This window comes from Dama dama, chromosome 5, assembly GCF_033118175.1.
Source record: "Dama dama isolate Ldn47 chromosome 5, ASM3311817v1, whole genome shotgun sequence".
Classification (NCBI taxonomy): domain Eukaryota; kingdom Metazoa; phylum Chordata; class Mammalia; order Artiodactyla; family Cervidae; genus Dama; species Dama dama.
This window is the reverse complement of record NC_083685.1, coordinates 14,229,063-14,251,708: the sequence shown is the minus strand read 5'-3', so window position 1 is coordinate 14,251,708 and position 22,646 is coordinate 14,229,063. Positions and strand designations below refer to the sequence as shown.

The 22,646-nt window shown below is 36.6% G+C and overlaps 1 protein-coding gene across 3 annotated transcripts in view; it reads left to right on the top strand.

The window, feature by feature from the left end:
- Window positions 1-22,646, top strand: part of MED13L (mediator complex subunit 13L) — a 289,944-nt gene that overhangs the window by 137,070 nt on the left and 130,228 nt on the right. For 2 of the 3 annotated variants that reach the window (XM_061141857.1, XM_061141856.1), the window contains exons 3-4: window positions 7,067-7,151; window positions 20,124-20,207. In XM_061141857.1, coding sequence (XP_060997840.1) covers window positions 7,067-7,151; window positions 20,124-20,207 — 169 coding nt within the window. The remainder of the gene's footprint in view (window positions 1-7,066; window positions 7,152-20,123; window positions 20,208-22,646) is intronic. The other variant, XM_061141858.1, reaches the window with a different exon arrangement.

Sequence of the window (22,646 nt, the reverse complement as noted above, 5' to 3'; positions counted from 1 at the left end):
TCTCCTCAGGAGTTTAATTAATGGAATAAGTTGTATAGTTTATTGTTTACAAAAGTAGATACAAAATGATTTGATCGCATTAGCTGTTGAGTATACATACATTTAACTCCAGATTTTTGAATTTATTGTGTGACCATCAGGAAGTTTATTTTTTAAGCCTTAGTTTTCTCAAATGGAGATTAGAATAAAGTATATTGGTTACTGTTTTTAGCTGCAAACTAAGAAGAGGAGTTGGGTAAGAGAATACTGAGTATTTTCTTTTAGGATCAGTGCTGCAGATGTGGTCTGAGAAAACTGTGTTATTACCACCAAGCCCTTGATGCTACAGTACCTCAGGAAACTTAATCTTGCAGCCTCTGTTTTTAGTGCTAACAGAAAGTTCTCTCTGTCCACTCCCTTTTGTGTCCCAAGATCTAGGGTCAAAATTATGGTTCAGGAGCATCTAGCATTTAGCTTATGGATCCTTGTCCTACATGTAGGACAATCAGCAGTTTCATCTCCTGTTAGGGGTGGCTGACCATCTTTGTTCTCAACCAGAGTTCATGAAATATGCAGTTTGCAGTGATGGGAAGAAGTCAGGTATTGAGTGAGAAAAGTGAATGCTATGTGTCCTTTTACTCTGTCTCAAAGTGTTGTGAAAAGAGGAACCCCTTCCCCTACATTTGTATGTAGTGATGTAGTGCTTGGTTCAGATTTGGTACATGAAGCCTCGTTAAGTGAGAAAGACTGTTTTCTGAATAGAAAACTAACCTTGACTGTTTAAGTTATTTTGCTTTCCTATTAGTGTTTTAAAAGAAAAGACTTTTAGCATTCACTGGCAGATTTGAAAAATATTCAAAGTAATTTTGCCTTACAGTGGTTTTCACAGTCTCTTTGATTTTTGAGAGCTTTCCTGATTTATAGCCAACAATTGTGGGCCAGTGATTATTGGCCAAATATCTATTACTAGACTCCAAAAATGTCATTCTAGATTTTGCTTGTTTTGGAATTTTAGAGATTGATTGAAATATACATCAAATGTACATCACTCTTGTATTTCTGGAAATTCTGTATGTGAAATAGATAGAAATAAAGTATGTTCTGACTTAATGTTCTTTTCTACAAGTTTATTGGGTATATATAAATAGTAAATTAAAAGGGTTAGCATATTAATGCATTATCCTTAAATCCATAGCTTATATTGATGGTTTTTATTACAGTGGTTAATCTTTGATCACAGTTGTTGACTTCCAGTAAATTATTGACTGCTTTGAAATCTGTAATAAATCATATGACTTATGAAACTCAAATGTTTACATGAAGTTCAAACACTGTATCCTTTTTAATTACCTCTACTGACTTATATTTAAAAATTTACTGGTTAACTTACAGGATAATTCATAATTTTCTATTATTGTTTCAGCTTTAGTGTACTTTTCTTAAACAAGAGCTTAATGTAGAGGAATCGGTTTTAGTTCATGTTACTACTTTATTCCCTGTTGTTTTATTACACTGTTTCCTAAACTTTGTTATACTGTATGAGGGAGACATGATAATTTAATTAATAATATTAATAAAGATACTTTTTCAAATTTTTAATATTTAAAAAGCAAAAGCATCTTCCTGAATTATTTTCTTCTCTTGGTATGATGGTGGTTTAGTTGCCAAGTTGTGTCCGACTCTTGCTTCCCCATGGACTGTAGCCGGCTAGGCTCCTCTGTCCATGGAATTCTCCAGGCAAGAATACTGGAGTGGGTTGCCATTTCCTTCTCTAGAGGATCTTCACGGCCCAGGAATCGAACCCGAGTCTCCCACATTGCAAGCAGATTCTTTACGAACTGAGCCAGGAAAGAGACTCTCTCTTTGTATTATTTATAGTAATTAACAAGTACATACTATAAATTATAGTGTATTATGTTGTTTGGGAGGACCCCTGTGGTTGGGTCTGTGGTATCTTTTTGCTTACAGCTGTTTTTTGCTTTTAGTAATTTAGGTTAATCAAATAGACACAATCCTTTGAGTAAAAACAATTATGTTTAGAATACATATTTAGAGTAGTTCTTTTAATTCACACTGTGTTCTCATTTTCAACACTAAAAATGTATTTTAGAAATCAATATAAGCATATTCCAGGAGCACCCCCAACCCAACCTCCTTGCCCCACTTTCTTTGTCCTTATGTTATGAGCCCTCCTCTCACCACTCCCAGTTCACCTTACCTCAAGTTTGCCTTTGCAAGAATGTCATACTATGAAATCACATGGCATGTGGCCTTTTAAGTGTGACTTTCTCCATTTAACCTAATGACATTGATTCATGTTTTAGGTGTATCAGTTGGAGTAGGAAATGGCAACCCACTCCAGTATTCTTGCCTGAAGAATTCCATGGACAGAAGAGCCTGGTGGGCTATAGTCCATGGTGTCACAAAGAGTCGGACATGACTGAGCGATTAACACTTAATGACATTCATTCATGTTTTAGATGTATCAGTAGTTCATTTTATTTCTGAATGGTATCTTGGTGTATGGATTTTCCACTGTTTGACCATTCCCCAGTTGAGAGACATTTGGGTAGTTTCTAGTTTTTGTCAAATATGGGGGCAAAAAAAAAATTACTGCAGTTTTTCATGTGAACCTAACTTCTTATTCCACTTGAATATATACTTAAGAGGGATATGGCTAAGATGTATGTAAAGCACATGTTTAACTTCGGAAAAATTGCCAGTCAGCTTTTCCAAAGTGACTTTACTAATATTGCATTTCCATTAGCAGTATAGGACAGTTCTAGTTACCTATATGCTCACTAGCACTTAGGATTTTCAGTTATTCTTTCAAGCCATTCTAATGGGTGATATCTTACTGTGATTTTAATTTGCATTTCCTTAATGGCAATGATGTTTTGAGCATATTTTCATGTTTTTACTTGCCATTCATATATCTTTTTGGTGACGTGTCCAAATTTTTTGTCCATTCTCTAAAAATTTTTTTTAAAACTTGTGTTGTTTTGAGATTTTTTTTTAAAGAAGAGCATTTTCTGAATACATGTCCTTGACAGATATATGATTTGTAGTTGTTTTCCCTCCATCTGTGGCTTATCTTTTCTATAGCTTACTATAACTTTCTGTGCTTTTTAAAGAGCTAAGTTATTATTATGAAGCACTGTTTAACAGTTTTTATTTATGAATCATGCTTTGGTGTCAGCTTTGAAGTCTTTGATTAACCTAAACTTATAAAAGGTTTCTCCTATATTTTCACAGTTTTATAGTTGTAGGTTTTGCATTTTGTTTTATGATCCATTTTGAGGTTTTCTATATGGCATGAGGACAGGCTCAGTTTTTTTCCATAGGGATATTCATTAATCCTAGCATCATCTGTTGAAAAGACTGTTTTCTCCACGGAACTGCCTTTGCAAGCTGTGTTGAAAATCAGTTGACTATATATTTGTGGGTCTATATCTGGACTTTCTTTTCTGTTCTGTTGATCTGTATATCTGTCCTCTCTATAGTGCCGTATTGTCTTGTTTATTCTAGCTTTATAGTTAACCTGGAAGTTAGGTAGTGTTAGTCTCCCAATTGTAAGATTTATACCTAAGAATTTCATGGGTTTTGGTGCTACTGTAAATAGTACTCACATTGTTAAAAATTTCTAATTATTCGTTACATTGTATAAAAATATGATTATTTCATGTCCGTTGACCTTAACTAACTTAAACTCGGTTTTGGTTCTAGTAGCTTTTCTGTGTTGATCCCTTAGGATTTTCTGATAGTCATGTCATCTGTATAAAGATCATTTCTTCTATTCCAATTAGTATGCCTGGTACTTACTTTCTTGTACTGGCTGAGACCTCCTCTGTAAAGTGGAATAAGACTGATCAGAGCAGACATCCTTGCTTTGTTTTTGATATTAGGAGAAATATTCAGTGTTTTAACAGTATGATGTTAGGTGTAGGTGTGTTGTAATTGCTCTTTTAAGATTTTTTTCAAAGAAAAATTTCTAAGGCCTATTTTAAAAATTCTTGAAATCAGGATAAGATCATAATGGAGTCATAAGACAGTGATGTAGTTGGCATTACCTGTGCATGCTAAAACTTGTTTAGTATTCCACAGTGCATGACCAGACAGCTATAACCCTTGCACATTTCAGTTAACAAAGTATTTGAGGATCTTTTGAGGAAGAAATAGAGCTCTGTTTGTTGTCTGAGAGCTTTCCTTTGACATCTTCTGTTAAGATCAAAGTAGTGCCAACATTAAAGAATATCATGAGGAAACAATCAGATGTGAATGCAAGGTAGTCTATAAAACAACTAACCTGGTTTCTTCAATTTATAAATAAATGCCATGTTTGAAAAAAGGAGATGAGTTGTTGAGATTAAGGAGTCTTAAGAGATACAACTTGACAGGCAATTTGATAGACCTTGTTTAGATTCAAATTTTATATATACTGAAGTACTTTGGAGTGGTGTGTGCTTCAAAAATATATCAAGAAAATCAAAAAGAGAAAAAGGAAAGCAGTGTGGTTGAAGCAAATGACACTGTTGATAATTTGGTGTTGGAGTTTATTTGAGGCCTGTTATTCTACACTAAAGTATGTGTGAAGGTTTTAATTCTAAAAGTTCCTGTTTTTTTAATGTGCAGAATAGGTGCCACCAACTTGGAAGAAAATCTTGGAAAGACGAATGGGATACTTTTTTCATAAATAATGCATCATCACCAGCACTCTTATGGCACAAAAGACTAATATATAGAAAAAGCTGAAACCAGTGACTGATTTGAAGAGTAATTCAGAAGAGCTGGGCCTTGTTATTAAAGTAGGAATTTTTAGCTTATGTTAGGAAATAAGAGCAAATTAATATGGGATGTTCCTTTCACTGAAATATATTAGCTTGCTTTCTCACTCAGAAAAGCTCAACCCCAAAAATAAATGTGTGAAAGTAGAGACTCATGATGCCTTTACAGGATTGTAGAAAACATTTGGATGTTTTGTCCTGAGCAGAGATAGTTGCTAGCAGGAATGTTTATTTGCTGTACTTTATTTCCATTTATCTAGTTAAAAATAATATAAAATGTCTCTTGACAGAGGTTAATTTGGAAAAATTTGGTAGGTCATGATTAGCCACATAGTCAGGAAGATAAAAAAATTATCTGACATCCCAAGAAAAGAAATATTTATCCAGTTTTATCATTCAAAAAAAAAAGTCCAAATCCTGGAGCCAGCTCTGCCAGCCAAAGGATCATTTTTGCCCTTTGGTGACCATTGTTTTCTTTCTCTGAAATGTCTTAGATGATAATGTTGACTCAAATTTCCATGAAAAAGAAAAAAAAAAAAAAAAAAAAAACTACCTCTTGAGTGACATCCTGGTCTATTCCTCTCTGAGGAATTTTGTGGGAAAAGAATACTGTAGCTCCTGCTCTGTTTACATGTTTATGTGGAGAAAGAAACCCCGCCTGCCCTGGGGTGTTGGGTGTTTTTGTCTGTGTTGCCATCCCAGGCCTGTGATAGGGGCTTGTGGCTACATTGTAATGTCTGGGCCCATGTCTGTGGAGTCCTTCCCACCTGCCCAGCCAGGGACCAGCCACCCCCTTGAGGAGGCCTCCTTTTCCTTCCTATGATGCAAGGCAGAGGGAGCACCACCTCCCATGACACCACCTTCAGGAGCTCCGAGGGCACGTGCATCCATGAGCCGCCCATCCATGAGCCGCCCCCTGGGCTCCCTACCCGAGGCCCACCTCTACCCGCAGTCCTGTACAGGAGTCGAGTAAACACGATGTCTCTGAGCCCTTGTCCCCAAAGGGCCGGCCAAGGGCTGCCTGCCAACCTGGCTCCATCAGTCCTGCATGACCAAGTGACGGTTGGTGGGCTCTGCTACCCAGGCCCTCTGCTACCTCCCACCTTGCCATCTGGCATGGAATGGGCCCTTTTCTGTGAATTGACTACCTGTGGAAATGTGACCAGTTAGTGTGAAATGCATGTTTAGTGAATGTTAGGTACTGTATTTGAACCAATAAATGTGAATCCTTCTGCAAAAAAAAAAAAAGTCCTGTAGAGAAAACCCCTAAATGTAAGTATACTTTTTCAAATTCTCTTTAATTGGAGACTAAGGAGATGCAATTTGAAAGTTAGTTGGTGCGGTAAATGCATTAAAAGTGCATTATGGATTTAACATGTGTTTTAATTCTCTGTTACAATTTTCTCCGGTGAGTACTTTTGTCAAGACGACATGTTAAAAAGGGAGAGAAAAATTTTCATCTGCAAATGTTGTCTGCATCCTTTCAGTATTTTACTGTGTTGAAATGAACTAATATAATTTAGAAGAAAATTAGCTATCTTCTCTCAGGCATTTTATAGTTTTTACATATGAAAAGAATGTTAGGAATGCATGAGGCATACTGTTGGTTTGTTGGATTCTCTGGTGTCGAAGTTCCTAGTGGCTCTTAAGTGATGCTGTAGCATATTTCAAAGGCAAATATTAAACAAATATTAAAACTTTGCCAAATGTTAAACATTAATGAAATTATGAGTTCAGGAAATGAATTTGGTGTTATATTAAGACTTAATTTTCTGGCATTCTCCCTAAAACCATGTTTTAAAAATCCTATTCAGATAACTGCTTTCAGAACATTTAGAGAAATTTGTGTAATGTCCCTTTTTTTGGATTTTTTGGTTGTTGTTGTTTTCTCTCTGAAAATACACATGATTACCTTTGTATTAATCTGTGCCATTTTGTTACTTTAAGTAGAACCTTAATAAACTTAATCTTTGTGACACTATTAGGTAGAAAGAGTAATTTGAGATTTTTGGATGGTTTCAGACTTTGCAGAGGCGGGTTGGTAAGACCTTTGTGTGAGGGGGATGTGCCATGCCTGTGTTTCAGTAACTGTAAAATTGAGACATTATTCACTCTGTACATAAGTATTTTATGACTTTGGACAAGGATTGAACTTATTTTCTGTTTCAGTGTAAGTTCATCTACTTAAATTAACTCATTAACTTTGCTTTAGAAAAATATTTTTAAAGTTTCTTTTATTTTTATTTGGATGCCCTGCTTACTGGTTCATTTTTTTGTTTTGCTTTGTTTTGTTTTGTTTTCAGTTGTGGAAGAAGGACTCTGGGAAAATGGCCTTTCCTATGAATGTCGGACGCTGCTCTTCAAAGCGATCCACAATCTGTTAGAAAGGTAAGAGAAGGAACGGCAGCATGGTGATTTTGACACCCTAGTATAATGCTAGATACTCAGAAGGTTTCCTGTGGCTCTCAAAACACTTTCACATACAACTTTATGAAAATTTATATAAACTTCTTGGTTTTTTTTTTTTATATTGATATAATTTCAAACTTACAGAATTTTTAGAAATAGCCCAAAGAACTCCACATATCCTTTTACATAGATTCACTTACAGTTTCTCTTTTGCCCAATTTGCTTTATATTTCGTGTGCTTTGAACTCAGTATGTGTTGTGTGTGCACATGAGTGCATTCAGATTTATTCCCTGAGTAAACGTCATTTACACAGTTGAGACTCATTTTTTATAACTCTGAAGTAGTTACAGAAGACAAGGACATCCTCTCATGTAAGCCCATAGGAAATATAACATTGATAAAATACCATTATCTAATTTGTAGTTCAGCTTAGCTGTTATCATCTGTCCCAGTTATGTCCTTTTTAGCTTAGCCTCTCTCCTCCCCCCCCCCCCACCCCAAGATTAGCCCTTAATCATGCATTATATTTAGTTCTGATGTCATTTTAAAATCTGGAAGAGTTCTTTAACTTTTCCTTTTTTTTTCCTTGGGGTCATCATTGACATTTGGATGGATTCAGGCCATATGTTTTATATAAATTTGAGATATTTTCCTCATGGTTAGATTTACTGTATGCTTTTTCAGTAGTGACACCACAGAAAAGGACTTGTTAACTATGATCTTTATTTCTCTTTGAAATTAAAAAGTAATCTGTGGCCAGATCCAATGTTGTTGTTGTTCATTTGCTAAGTTGTGTCCCACTATTTGCGACCCCCTGAAAGCATGCCAGGATTCCCTGTCCTTCACTGTCTCTTTGAGTTTGCTCAGACTCTCATGTCCATTAAGTCAGTGATGCTATCCAACAATCTCATCCTCTGTCGCCCCCTTCTCCCATTGCCCTCAATCTTTCCCACTCTCACGTTCTTTTCCAGTGAGTTGGTTCTTCATATCAGGTGGCCAAAATATTGGAGTTTCAGCTTCAGCACCATTCCTTCCAGTGAATATTCAGGGTTGATTTCCTTTAGGTTTGACTGGTTGGATCTCCTTGCAGTCCAAGGGACTCTCAAGAGCCTTCATTAGCACCACAGTTTGAAAACATCAATTCTTTGGTACTCAGCCTTCTTTATGGTCCAACTTTCACATCCATACATGACTACTGGAAAAACCACAGCTTGGACTGTACAGATCTTTGTCAGCAAAGTGAAGTCTGCTTTTTTAATACACTGTCTAGATTTGTCTTAGCTGTTCTTCCAAGGAGCAAGCGTCTTTTAATTTCGTGGCTGCAGTCATTGTCTGCAGTGATCTCTGAGCCCAAGAAAATGAAATCTGACCCTGTTTCCTCTTTTTCCCCGTCTGTTTGCTATGAAGTGATGAGACCAGATTCCATGATCTTTGTTTTTTAATCTTGAGTTTTAAGCCACCTTTTTCACTCTCCTGTTTCACCTTCCATCAAGAGGCTCTTTAGTTTCTCTTAACTTTCTGCCGTTAAAATGGTATCATGTGCACATCTGAAGTTGATATATATCCCGGTGGTCTTGATTCCAGCTTGTGAGTCATCCATCCCAGCATTTTGTATGATCAAATATAATTGTGTAATTATCCTGTTTGTTATCAAAATCTAAATCACTTGTTTAAGCTTCTATTGGTGGTTCTTGTATATCATTTATTACTGTGTGACTGTGATGTTAATTTTCAAATGTACCATTCCTTCTATTTTTATTTAGTTGGCATTCTTTTGTAAGGAAAAGATTTCAGTTTCTTCCATAGATTTATGCATATATCTGTCTCTCTTAATCTTTTTATCTTTATAATTTTGGAAAAACGGGGTTCCTGGTTATTCAATGAATGATAGTATATTACTATCATTTAATTTGATGTGTAAGTTCTTCTGGATTTGACTGGGGGAAGTCCCTTCATGATGGCTTCTGTGGTTTTTTGACCTGTCCTCATCATTGTTTGACGGAGAAGGCAATGGCACCCCACTCCAGTACTCTTGCCTGGAAAATCCCATGGACGGAGGAGCCTGGTAGGCTTCAGTCCATGAGGTCGCTAAGAGTCGGACACGACTGAGCAACTTCAGTTTCACTTTTCACTTTCATGCGCTGGAGAAGGAAATGGCAACACACTCCAGTGTTCTTGTCTGGAGAATCCCAGGGACTGGGGAGCCTGGTGGGCTGCTGTCTATGGGGTCGCACAGAGTTGGACACGACTGAAGTGACTTAGCTGCAGTAGCAGCATCATTGTTTGAGCACACTCTTACTTCTAGGTGTAACAGTATGTCCCAGGCTCTGGATGGTGTTTTAAGGGGAGAGAGAGAAGAGAAAGAATGGGCTATTTAAGAATTTCTGTGGGAAAAACTTTGTATTTCTTTCCCTGAGTTTATATATAGTTCTTTTAGGTGATCAAAACTGAAAGGGCATTTTAGTACCTTTGTTTTTTATCCTAGCTATTATCTAGGGTAATAGTGCTATAATATAACTGCTTAGAAAATATAGTCTAGGTCAGTTTGAAGTAACTTCCTTTTAAGAAAGGTAATTTGTCATATGCAGTGTGTCCTGTAATAAATCTGGAGTTCTGAAGAACTTTGGGTTAGATCTTGGTTTGGTTTCAGGGTCTGTTACTTGGACAGTTGCCCTGACCTCTCTTCAGTCTTAGTTAATGCCCTTTAAATTAAATAGAGGATACTGTGCATGTTGACTTTTTGTTAGTTGATGTATGTGATGCCTTCCACCTAATACTTGATCTGTTTTTAATAATTATTAATTCCTTTTCCCCATAAAGTATAGTTTTGCATATTTTGATTTGGGTCCTAATATAAGTTTATTTTGAAACAGAGATAACAGTGTTTCTTTGAGAAAATAATGAATAATTATGCTGTTTGGCTCCCTTCCTACTGTTAGAATGGATGAGTTGAGGTTCTTTTGAAAATTTGTAGTAGTTTTTTGTCCTTTAAAATAATGTTCTCTTTTTGTCAAACTTTAACTGTGCTCTGTGAATGAAAATTATCCTACTCATGAGACAGGGAAGCATTTTGCATGGTTGTTTTTAGCTGTCTTTATTCATTGTCAACAGAAGCTGGGTTCGCTAATACATGCTTGCCCTTTTGTTCTTCTCATAGCTTAGACCACTTGCTGTAACTCACTTATCTTTTTACAACCTAAATTTGTTGAAATACAGTTTGCTATCTTATTCTCAACAATTTTCTGTTACGTCTTTTTTTTTTTTTTTTTTTTTTTAAGTTGTTTATTCGACTGTGCTAAGGCATGTAGAACTCTTTAGTTGCTGCATCTGGGTTGCACCCTGGCCCCCTGCACTGGGAACATGGAGTCCTAACCACTAGACCACCAGAGCTCCATTTCTATTTAGATAAGATTGACTTCGTTTCTGTTTTGTTGAGATTGTCTCTCCATTTCTGTTTAGATAAGATTGACTTGTTTCCCAGGTTGAGTATGTTTAGAGTTTCTAGCATGAAAGCCAAAACTGAGGTTATTGAAATGCATCATCAAAGAATGTATCACTTGAAGGATACTTGTGCTTCCCGAACCATTTTTTCCCTTCAGTTTGTATTTTAACAAAGCTCTTACAGTTTGTTTCCTCTCTTAATTTTTTTAGCATACAAAACTGTTTAATTAAAAAGGAATTCCATTAACTATTTTGAGACGCTCTCACAGCTTAGCAGTAGTCATATAAATGGGTCTTCTTTGTGGTTGCTAGTGTGTACAGTATGATGGGTCAGTGCAGTGATGCATAAAACATAATTTCATTATAGAAATTAAGGTCCCATTGTAAACTTCACATAGGGTAAGATCAGTTCATTCCTTGTTGCTGTTGATTAGTGCTTAGATAATACTATAATGATGCTGTGTAGAGATTTTCTTAAATTTTTCTTTGATTTATTGGGCTGTGCTGCACAGTCTGTGAGATCTCATTTTCCCTACCAGGGATTGAATCCAGGCCACAATAGTGAAAGTGCTAAATCCTAAGCACTAGACCACCAGGGAACTCCTTAGATTTTAAATTCTAAGGTATATTTGACTTCAAATATTTTTGTCTTTCATTTACTCATTTCTCCCGTAACTTTTCAGTATTTGCATATAGTATGCTCTATATGTCTGGCCTGTGTCATCTGTATTAAAAAAGACAGAAACAGGGAAAAAAACCCCACCTCACTGCTGCTTACTGTAGAGCATTTCCCACCAAGGTGTCAGACAGAAGCTAACATATCTGAAATTTTATGTCTTTCCAGTGGCACCCATTTCTCAAAGTTCATCTCTTGCCTATCTTCAGAGGCAAGAGATATTTTGGGTCTTGGCATTGCCAATTATATATGACATGGGCAGACGATTTAAGTCACCTGAATTCCTATTCCTTATCTATAAAAGGGTGAAGGTCTGTTTTCCTCAGCACAGTAACTTTCTTGTTAAAAGAGCTCAATAAATGGTTAACTGCTATTAATATTAGCTAACAGAAGTATTGATGTTACTGTTGCCACAGTTGGACACAACATTAATAGTCTGTTTACCCAGCTAATTCTGGAATTCCATTCTATAATACCCTTGTTAATGTGGTCATCTGTCCTTTCCTTGAGTACTTCTGATTATGTGAGCCTCGCTTCTCAAGGGAGTTCTTTTTATCTTCTGAATACTCATTGTTACAAAGTTTCTTATGCTGAGTAGAAATCGGTATCCCTGTAATTTTCTTTTCTTTATCTTGATTCTGTTCATTGGGGGTTTTATATAATTCATCAGTCTAACTTCTGTGTAGTGGCCTGTTCACTAATTTCGTCCCCTGAGTTAATTTGGGGCTTCCCCGGTGGCTCAGTGGTAAAGAATCTGCCTGTGATGCAGGAGACACAGGTTCAACCCCTGAGTTGGGAAGATCCCGTGGAGGAGGGCATGGGAACCCACTCTCGTATTCTTGCCTGGAGAATTCCATGGGCAGAGGAGCCTGGCAGGCTACATTCCGTAGGGTCACAAAGAGTCAGACATGACTGAAGCAATTTATCATGCACACACTGAGTTAAATTATTTTTCCTTGTTTGTGGTTCTTTACTATATATACTTACATATCCTTACTATATATATCCTCACCCCTTTCCTTCAGCTTTTTAGGTGTTCCTCTAGTCAGTTCAATTCTCTTCATTTTTTATTGCCACTGGCCTAATTTAAGACTTCATGGGCGTTTCATGAAGTATTGCAGTGGCCTCTCTGGTCAATCTGAGCAAAACTCTAGGAGATGGTGAAAGATGCAGAAGCCTGGTGTGCTGCAGTCCATGGGTTGCAAGGAGTCAGACACAACTCAGCGACTGAACAACAACAGCAGCTTGAGTCAGTCAGGTTAGACTCAGTTACACTGCAGTAACAAAAGATCTGAAAGACCAGTTGAAGTTCCTTTTTTGCTCACGCTTTCTGTCCATCGTGAGTTGTTTACTGCAGCGCTTCTCTGTGTCCTCGTCCCTCCAGGCAGGAATTACACGGTTGGGGTGCCCCTTGTCAAAGACACCTGGTAAAGAGCAGAGTAATGGCAAAATACATAATAGCCCATTGAAGCCTCTGTGCAAAAGTGGTACATGGCATTTCTGCTTATATTTCATTGCTCAGGACCTTTACCACCAAGCTTAAAGTCAGTGAGTGAGAAAGTATTATCCATCACTGAGAGGTACCAAAGTCACGTGGCCAAGCTTGATGTCAGTGGATAGGAAGGGGTAGCACACATACTGGGAAAAGGACACAGTCTGCCATGCCTCTTAATTAAGCTCTTCTCCAAGAATTGTCCTTCAAACAGGTGCTAGCTATATTACTAAAACCAGATACGTTTCTGAAACATAACTATTGGTGTATGTGTACATGTGTTTAAAACCTTTGACCATGTTGGCTTCTTTTGGTATTTTCTTCACATGTGATTTCTGAGTCAGTGTCAGTATCTGAAAGTATGTACACCTTCTCAGTTTTATATCATACAATCATTGTTATTTTTCCTCCTTTATGACAAAGTGTGCTTCTTGTTTTCTTAATGTTCAGTTACCCCTTTTGGTGAAATGACTAGAATAATAAAATACCATTAATTTTTTTTTATTCCTATAGAATCTCTGCTAATTTGACTTGACTCCACTGTACCTCACCTTTTTGTGCCTGCTCGCTGTCTTTTAAAATAATGCTCTATTTCAAACAGTTCTTCATCAGTCTTTGCAGTTTCATATGGGTTTCTGTATGTATTTCTAATGAACTTGTCAAAGGTTACACTTTGTATTTTAGGTTTAGGTTGTCTCACACTCCTCATTAATAGAAAAGTACTAAAGTACTTTAGCTGTGAATAGATTTTGGAAAACAAAAACCTGTGGTCTTTTTTTCAGAAATTTCTTCATTTGGCATTTTTAATATTATGGATGTAATGGCTGTTGCTCTTATAATTTGTCCAGTTTCCATAATGTACCATACCTTCCCATATAACTGTTTAAATGAAGTGAGACATTTGATTGAAAAGCTTTTAAAACGAATTCAGGAAATGTGTGTGGTTCAAATCACCCAGAGTTTTTATTATTGCCTTAGTGATTTTCACCATATATGGGACTTAGGAAAATCTTGCTTTTGTAGCTTTGAAGAAATACTTAAAATGCCTGCCATAATGTTGTCAAATTGCAATTGTGTGTGGGTATATGTGGTAGTATACTTTCATTTTAATTTTCTTAAGCTTTTAGAATTAAACACAGCTGATTTTGCTGGAAAGGGTTTTTCTCCCTTTGTTTTTGTTTGGTTTTCTCCCCTCTTTCTCCCCCCTTCCCCGCCTATAAAATGCAGATCATTGGTTTGCACACAATGGAAGATTACATGGGTCTTTTGATGCTATTGTGCTCTGTCCAGTCCACACTTAACTTCTTGGTGTTGTTTAGTCACTAAGCCATGTCTGACTCTTTCGATCCCATGGACTGCAGCCCACCATGCTTCTCTGTCCGTGGAACTGTCCAGGCAAGAATACTAGAGTGGGTTGCCGTTTACTTCTCCAGGGGATCTTCCCGACTCAGGGGTCAAAGCTGAGTCTCCTGCATTGACAGGATTCTTTGCCACTGAGCCATCTGGGAAGCCCCCGTGCTTACTTAGGGAGACTTTAATCTGTGGGTATTTGATATTTGTAAAACATAATGGCTCTTCTGAGTCATCCATTGATGCTGCTTTTTTAATGGATTGTTGTCATATTCTCCCCATGGAAGTTTATAACACAGCTGTAAAATTGACTTTGGCCTGGAGCTTCTAAGTTTGCCAAGAGTTGATATTTTAAGTGAAGATACTCAATTTGGAAAAGTACATTAAAAATAACATAGAGAGGATTGGAATTATATGATAACAATAACATTGCATTTGTAGATTAGTAGCTTTCAATACTAGGGAAGGAAATGGCAACCCACTCCAGTGTTCTTGCCTGGAGAATCCCAGGGACAGAGCAGCCTGGTGGGCTGCCGTCTGTGGGGTCGCACAGAGTCGGACACGACTGAAGCGACTTAGCAGCGGCAGCAGCAGCAGCTTTCAACACCCTATGGTATTGTGATCCAAGAAGATTATCAGAGGGCAGATGAGCAAGGCCCTTGGATGTGGTAGTTCAAAATGATAAATATATTTCAAAATGATAAATATATAATTCAGTAGAGGATAGTGATTAGTACAGCCTTGGTTGAAGAAATGGTGATGTAACACTGCAACCTTGAGGGTCCTGGGGTAATAAATGTAATAAGAGTAGGAAATGACTAATTAATAAATTCTCATTTTATTGAATTGCTGCAGTGTACAGTTCTTTAAAAGAAGTAGAAGGATGAGGCTTTAGACTTAAGGGGCATTTATTAATATTTTTAGGGCTGGGAAAAGATTAAGACTTTGAATTTTAAATTTAAATGTATTACTACTAATATTATTTGTGCGGTTAGAGAGTGGGATCAGACACTAAATGTTTGAAACTATTGTAGAATGGGCATTTCAGGTTAGGCCAGTCCTACAGAAGGCCTTAGCCTTACAGAGATTTTGGAGAGGATGGAAATAATAGCGGTTACTTGGTTGGAGGAGACAGCATCCATTCAGGCACAGTAGGAACCCGAAGTACTGAAGATAGAAGGGATCTGTTGAAAAAGGTTTCTTTAACCTTAAATTGGGTGGCGCAGATGGTTAAGAATCTACCTGCAATGCAGGAGATCTGGGTTCCACCCCTGGGTCGGGAAGCTCCCCTGGAGAAGGGAATAGGTGCCCATCCAGTATTCTTGCCTGGGAAATCTCATGGACGGAGGAGCCTGGCAGGTTACAGTCCATGGAGTCACAAAAATGGGGTTTCTTTTATTCAGTTGGGAATTAGGAGCACTGCAGTTTCTTGGGAAAATACTTCGTTGCATACATGTTTGATATAGATTGGGCTGCTGTTGGTGAGGATGTTCTGGTATGAAGTTATATAAAATTTAGTCTGTCTGAGCAGCCCTGTAAGTAGATGATTGCATGAAGGGGCAGTTCAGTTGAGGATGTGGTGGAGGAACGCTATCCTTGGACTTTTATATCTAGGAAAGCTATAGTACCTATGGAGTATGAGGGCTCAGAAGGAGCTGCAGCCAGTGTTGGCTCCCTTCTAAACCTCCCAACTATCCCACCTGGGAAATGGATTGCTGATTTATGCTATGGTTACTGCTGTGGCTTCTGTGATCTTATGTCAGGTCTGCCCATGGTTTTGGGATTAGAGATTGGGGCTTGCCAGCTTCAGAGTCAGGTTGTTCTTGTAGTTAATTAATTATTTACAACCATTTGACATGATGCAGAGTCATGTGTACACAAACACACAACTGGATTTCTTTTTTATTTTTTGGCTCCTGTTTCTTTTCTTCTTGAAATAGTGATTTTTAGGGAGGTAGTAGGGGACTTGGAATTATTTCCAAAAAGAAATACTTACCTAGAATATTACTTAAAAACATTTTATAAATCTGACATGACATTGTGATCTTTTAAGATATTGTTGTACTGCTTTACAGAATTTCGTCTTATTTCAGTAGTAAGGTAATTTTAAAAATCTCAATAATAATGAGTGGGATTACTGAGTGGATAGCCAGGGTTAACTGATACAAATTCTTAGCACTGTTTGTCATGTTGATATAAAGCAGTTTTTGGCAGAAGAGGTATATCTCTAGGTTTATATATTTGTCAACTTAAGTATAAATTTTGTCTCTCAAAAAGAATAAAAGTTAATAGAGTATAAAAGAGGGAAATAGTATTTCTGATATACTGTATTTTTTTATATCTTAGCATTATTTCTTTTGGGACATCCCAGATGGTACAGTGGTAAAGAATCTGCCTGCTAATGCAGGAGACGCAGTAGACAAGGGTTCGATCCCTGGTTTGGAAAGATCCCCTGGAGAAGGAAATGGCAACCCTGTCCAGTATTCTTGCCTGGGAAATCCTGTGGACAGAGAAGCCTGGTGGGCTACAGTCCATGGGGTCCCAAAGAGACACAGCTGAGCATAGCACAGCATTATCTCTCTTAAAAAAAGATTTGCTTAATTTTGTTCTTCATGTATAATTAAAGCATATGAGCAGTAGTGCCAGTATTCCTAAACATTTTTTAACACCTATCTAATTTTCCACATATTGAGTATCCACTATGATTTTAGTCTGGAGTGAGCTGTGATGGGCTATAAGGGGATGAAATATATATATATATATATTTGCCCCAAACACATACACACAAGAAAATTCAAATAACAATGTGAGGTTGCCCCTGATTAGTGGTTTACAAACAAGAGGAGTCTCAATATTACACTGTGAATAGGAAAATACTCGGCGTATAGCATTCATTTCTCAGATACTTACTGAGCACCTATTACTTTCGAGCATAACATAAAGCATATGCATATCATGACCCCAAATATACAAAACATATTATATGAATCATGACCCCAAAATGATTGAGAAGAAAGGACTTATTAGTATCTCAGTATTTTATCTGCTACTGAGCCAGCATAGTTCCAGGTATCCATCAGGTGGCAAAACTGTCTTTCTTAGCAGAGCCACATGTCTTCTCACAGTTCCTCCCATAGCATAAAGCACAAGACTCCAAATAGAAATACTTTCTGTACTGCTTAATCTTGAAGGATTCATGTGTATCACTGTGTGTGTGTATGTGAGAGAGAGAGAGAGTGTGTGTGTGTGAGAGAGAGAGAGTTTTTTTTTTTTGGATCAGCCATCAGTCACTCAGTTGTGTCCAACTCTTTGCGATCAGCCATAGTTGAGATTAAGAGATTGCAGAGTACAAAAATTAATAGTGATAGTTGCTGAGTTCTTTTAACCTATTTATTGACTAAAAAGAAACTGCCTTCATCTTTACCCATCTCTCCATCTAACAGCATGTCTGTAGTTCTCTACTGAGGTGGGGGTCAGAGGATAGAGAGGGAGCACATTCAGTGTCTTCACTCATTTGGTCCCAGCCTCTCTGAGGTACTTGGTGACTTTGCCAACTGTCTGTCACATCACTGGTGACAGGGTTACTTGTGATAGCTCCCTTATGCAGAGGTCAGGCAGGCAGGCAGTCGGTCAGTCCCAGACCCAGGACAGTGTTAAAAACACGGCTTCATCCAGTGCAATTGTGCATTCTCATGGTTTCCTTTCAGTGCGAGGGAAATCACTGATCACGTAGACACTGGTTATTGGTTGAAAATCACATAAGTCATTTATGACTCTGATTTGGAACCAGATGTTTTTGGATTGAAGGAGCAGTCATTTCCATGGCTGTTTTGTGTATTAGTGGTAATAACCTTTTGTTGACATTGCCTGACAAAGAAATATGATCTGCAGTGGAAACTCCAGGAGATGTATTAGCACAGAGTACACCCTCAGCATTTTCATTAGCTTTTTGCCTTTGGCCTTTGTCCTTGGCTGTGCATTGCTGCTCCTCCACTCCAGTCTCTCGTTTGTGCTGGAATGAAAATTGTGAATAGAATTTGTTGCTTTTACTTCATAGAAGGGCAAGGGTTTTGAAACAGACTACATGTTGTCCTCTTTAATGAGAGATGTTATACTGTCAAAAAGCCTTGGAGTTTTTTCTTCCCATAAACTGTAAATTCATGTTTTCTCTGTTATTGAACAAATGGGTTTTTTGAATTCTGACCTTTAAGACTTATGAGCTAATGAATACGTTATTTAAAAGTGGTATTTGGTAAGTGAGGATGAGTGTCAGTAGAAGACAGTGTTTAATGTTTGGTGTGATTCTATACATGTCCTATTGCTTTCATTCTAAGCATTATTGATTTTAAGATACACCTTCAATTTAGTAATAGCTTTTGGAGAAGAAAAAACAGTAATCAATTACAAGATAAACTTGGACTTTAAAAATGAGTAAAGAATTGCAGGAATGTGACAGCATATATGTCATCTACCTAAAAAATGCAATTAAGTCCCTTAACTAGACAATAAACTGTTAATTTTATTTTTCAGTTTTGCTTCTTGAGCACTTTCATCTTATGGATTTTCTGTATTTTCTATTCTAACTTTAATGGAGTCATATGGTCTTTAATCCTAAAAGGCAAGTTTATTTATAATCTTAGGAGAACAGTCTGGTTACTTTGAAAATGATTTTTTTTTCATTGTAAATAAGGAAGTTTATTTTAGAAATAGTTTTCAAAATAAAGCTAGTTGAAGCCAGTGGCTTTTTGATGCAACACTGTTTTAAACTGGCTCTGCCCACAGGGAGTTACATTGTGGCCAACAGAAACTATTGTCATTTACTAAGGCATCTAATCTGTAAGGAGTTGGGTGAAGGCTTGAATTGTTTCCATCCTCCTTGGATGGAGTGGAAATTACAGAGGCAAAAGCCACCAGCAGAATTGCCTGAATATTCAATAAAGAATTGCTGTGCAGCTCTTTTACTGGTGGGTAAAACCTTGTATAGAAGAATTACATCTACCTTTCTGACAGGTTTTCTTACAAAATATGTATCATTTCATTGAATAGTGTTAGAGATTACTGTATTTCATCAATTTCAAAATGCACATTCTCTCCCACATTTTTATATTTTCAAAATCAGGGATATTCTTTACAAATGATGGCAGCTCACAACCGACTGGGTGGCAGTTATGATATAGTTGTCATCTGCCTGTATTCCGGTGAACTTGGTTATAGCTATCTGTATTGTTTTCACTTCAGTTGAATTGTGTGCATTTTTGGTATTACATCAGTTGAGTTCAGTTGCCATTAACATGTCTTCAGAAGGAATACCCTGTGACTTGACATTGAAAAATAATGTACATAAAGTGGTGTGAAAACCGAAGCAGGGAACAATTTAGATATGAAGAAAACAAATATTCATTAGTGAAGGACTGACTGCAGTTCCTCAGTTTTTGTTTTTTTTTGTTTTTTTTTGGCAAAGCCATAATGAAGTGCTTTGCCATATCTACAGAAGGAAAGAACCTAGTTGAAGAGGCTCTGGTATGCTTTTATTACCAAAATCCCTGCTAAAGAATTGACTGCCACACACCAAGCAAGTCCAGCATTAAAATTTGCAAAAAAGGGCATCAGACACTTGGAAGAATTTCTCTGAGGTATTCATAAGAAATGCTGTCTATATTCCCAACATTCTTGATCACAGAAGAATTAAAGTCACATAGAGGTGTGATTGGATTTGAAGTAATTCAGACGTGTAAAATGCTTCAGGAATTTTTCAGCTAATTCTTTAAAAAAAAAAAAAAAGTGTGTAAGAATAATATATACTGAAAGTCTGTGCCCAAAGTCAGAAAGTTCTTTCAGTTTAGTATAGTGTAAAAATTTTCAGTGATGAGAAAACATTTTGCCAATTTATTTGGTAATGGTTTTATTTTCAGTGGTGGATCTTATCTGATTATTGATTCAGTGACTTGCTAATTCGTTATTGAAACTGTATTCTTGACATAATTATTGTAGGTGCCTAATGGATAAGAACTTCGTTAGGATTGGGAAATGGTTTGTCCGACCTTATGAAAAAGATGAAAAGCCAGTCAACAAAAGGTGAGTCTTTGCATTGCTTTTGGTCTTTGGGTTTCTTTTGCTTGACCGCAGCTGTCTTTGGAGAAGAGATGAATGGAGGGAGCAGCTTTTATTTACTTTCCAATAATGTTAATAGTTTAGATGTTTGAAACAGATTCCTGGATCACATTTTATTAAATACTCTATTACTAAGTTTTTGTGGAATATTAAATTTGGCTAGAAAAATTATCAGTAACCCATATCTGAGATCCTTATAGCCACACTCTTTGGAATTGAACTACTCTATTTTGTTATTCTAATTTATCTTTCTTCCTTAAAGTGTTATGTGGCATAACTTTACATCAATTGTCAAGTGAATTCAAATGGTGACAGTTTTTATAGAATTGTTTGATGCCCTTAAAAGTTGGTCAACACGTCCTTGATAGTTGTCAGACCAGGACTGGGAATTACTTATCTAAACTGTCCTAAACTTTTAACCATCACTTATTATATGCAAGGCTTTAAAGGCAGTCTTTGATACTAAACAAACATGGAATTTTAGATCAATCAAGCCAGAATCAAAATTCAAAAACACAAAATCTAATGTTTATCTCACTTTCCTTTGAACACAGTGTGAATTTAATTGGAAGTTGGTGATTATTTCATTTTTGTAGAACTGAGGACACAGTCTTGATTCTGTTTTACTATCTATGAAATTGTCCAAAGCTAAGGGTACCAGCTAGTGGCTATAGACAGGAGCTCTTGAAGCCTTATGTGGTAGGTTCAGTTGTTTGGTTAGTTGGCCAAAATTTCAGTTGGCTACTCTGCCTCATCTTCCACTAATACCACCCTTCTCTCCAATCTGTGTGTCATAAAGCTTTGATTTAAATGGTTGTGGAATCTCCTTATTAACTAAACCTAATTTATGAAAATTGGAATTTTTCAAATCAGATAAATTAGGGACTGACTTTTCTTTTTCTTTTTGCCAAATCATCATTAACTTCCTTGAAATATTCCCCTCCTTTTAGTACACATAGCGTTTTATTAAAAATTGTGTTTAAGTAGGTAGTAGGTATTGTGGGTATCAAAGTTTGCCTGAAAAGGATAATAATTTTTAGAAAAAAGGTACTAATGTGTCTGGGTGTGGTTCTGTTTACAGATGCTTTGATTGATGGAGAGGAACTTTTTTTCCCTTTTATTTTTATTGGTTTCATATAACTGATGAATGTTTCATGGACATAATTCATCTTAGCATTTTCTTTAAATTTATAGAGGACTTAACTTTCCTGCTGGTTAAAGTTCGGACTGTCATTGTTGGAGTCTGAATGGTGACGCACGGTGTTGCTTTAGTGCAGGGTTCTTCTTTGCCGTCCTCAGCCTGCCTCTCCATGATCAGTGAGCATGTTCACAGCTGGTCTCTGGTGAATTAACTGAGCCAGTCCTGAAAGTTTTGACCAAAAGGTACAGATATTTGTGTGATGATTTGTGAGGAATTTGTGGATGAAGAGGAAATGTAGAAATAAGAGTAGCTGTTGTAGCTAAATGTAGAAATAGGAGTGAAGGAGTAGCAGTTACTATTTTAATGTAAAAAATAATGTTTAACAGTCAGATGTACCTCTTTTTTAGCTTGTATATCTTTACACTTTATTTAGATACTCAGAGTCTTCCTAACTTTAGCAAGCCAGATGTAAATAATGCATGTAATATGTTTGGATATTTGATTTTGTGTACCTGGGAGGCTATTGATTTCTGAACAGTGTAATTTAGTTATTTTATTATTTTTAAGACTTTAAGTTGTGGTTGAATCTTGTGCAGCTTTTTGTGTAGAAATATTGATACTTTTAAAAAGCTATTTTGGAAGGTGTTAACGATTAGAAAACATTTTAAAGCAAAGATTCTATTAAAAAATTTGGCATATGCTATAATAAAAGTTTTATTAGGGGTAATGACTTTTTCACTCTTGTTCTCTCAATGGAAAATAGAGTATCTTGTTGATTGTTGAATAGGATCTCAGTGCTTAAGTCATTTTGGGTGGATAGGGTAGCGATGTAGGGGAGGTCATTTAGGATTAGAAGAGTTGTATCACATCCTACACCTCTTTTTACAAGTTATTTGCTTTTATAAAAGTTGTTTAGTTTTTCTGAGTTGTACTTCTATTTTTTGCTGTTGTTGAATTGATAATGGTATCTTAGAGGATTATTGTGAAAGTTAAATGAGTTAATTTATATGACTAGTTTAGTTGAGAAACAAGAAGAACAAATTAATCTTCTTTAAGCTTTTTCTTTTATTTTAGTACATACCAGTTTATTATCAATGGAGAGGAGTTTGCTGCAAATGCTAAATGCTTTGTATGTACAAATTAATATTTTTAGGAATTCCCTAATTTGATATCATTAGACCCAAATAAAAAGAACATACTATAAATAATAATATTCTAAATATAAAGTAAACTGATACTAGCATATAGATACTTTTGATCAG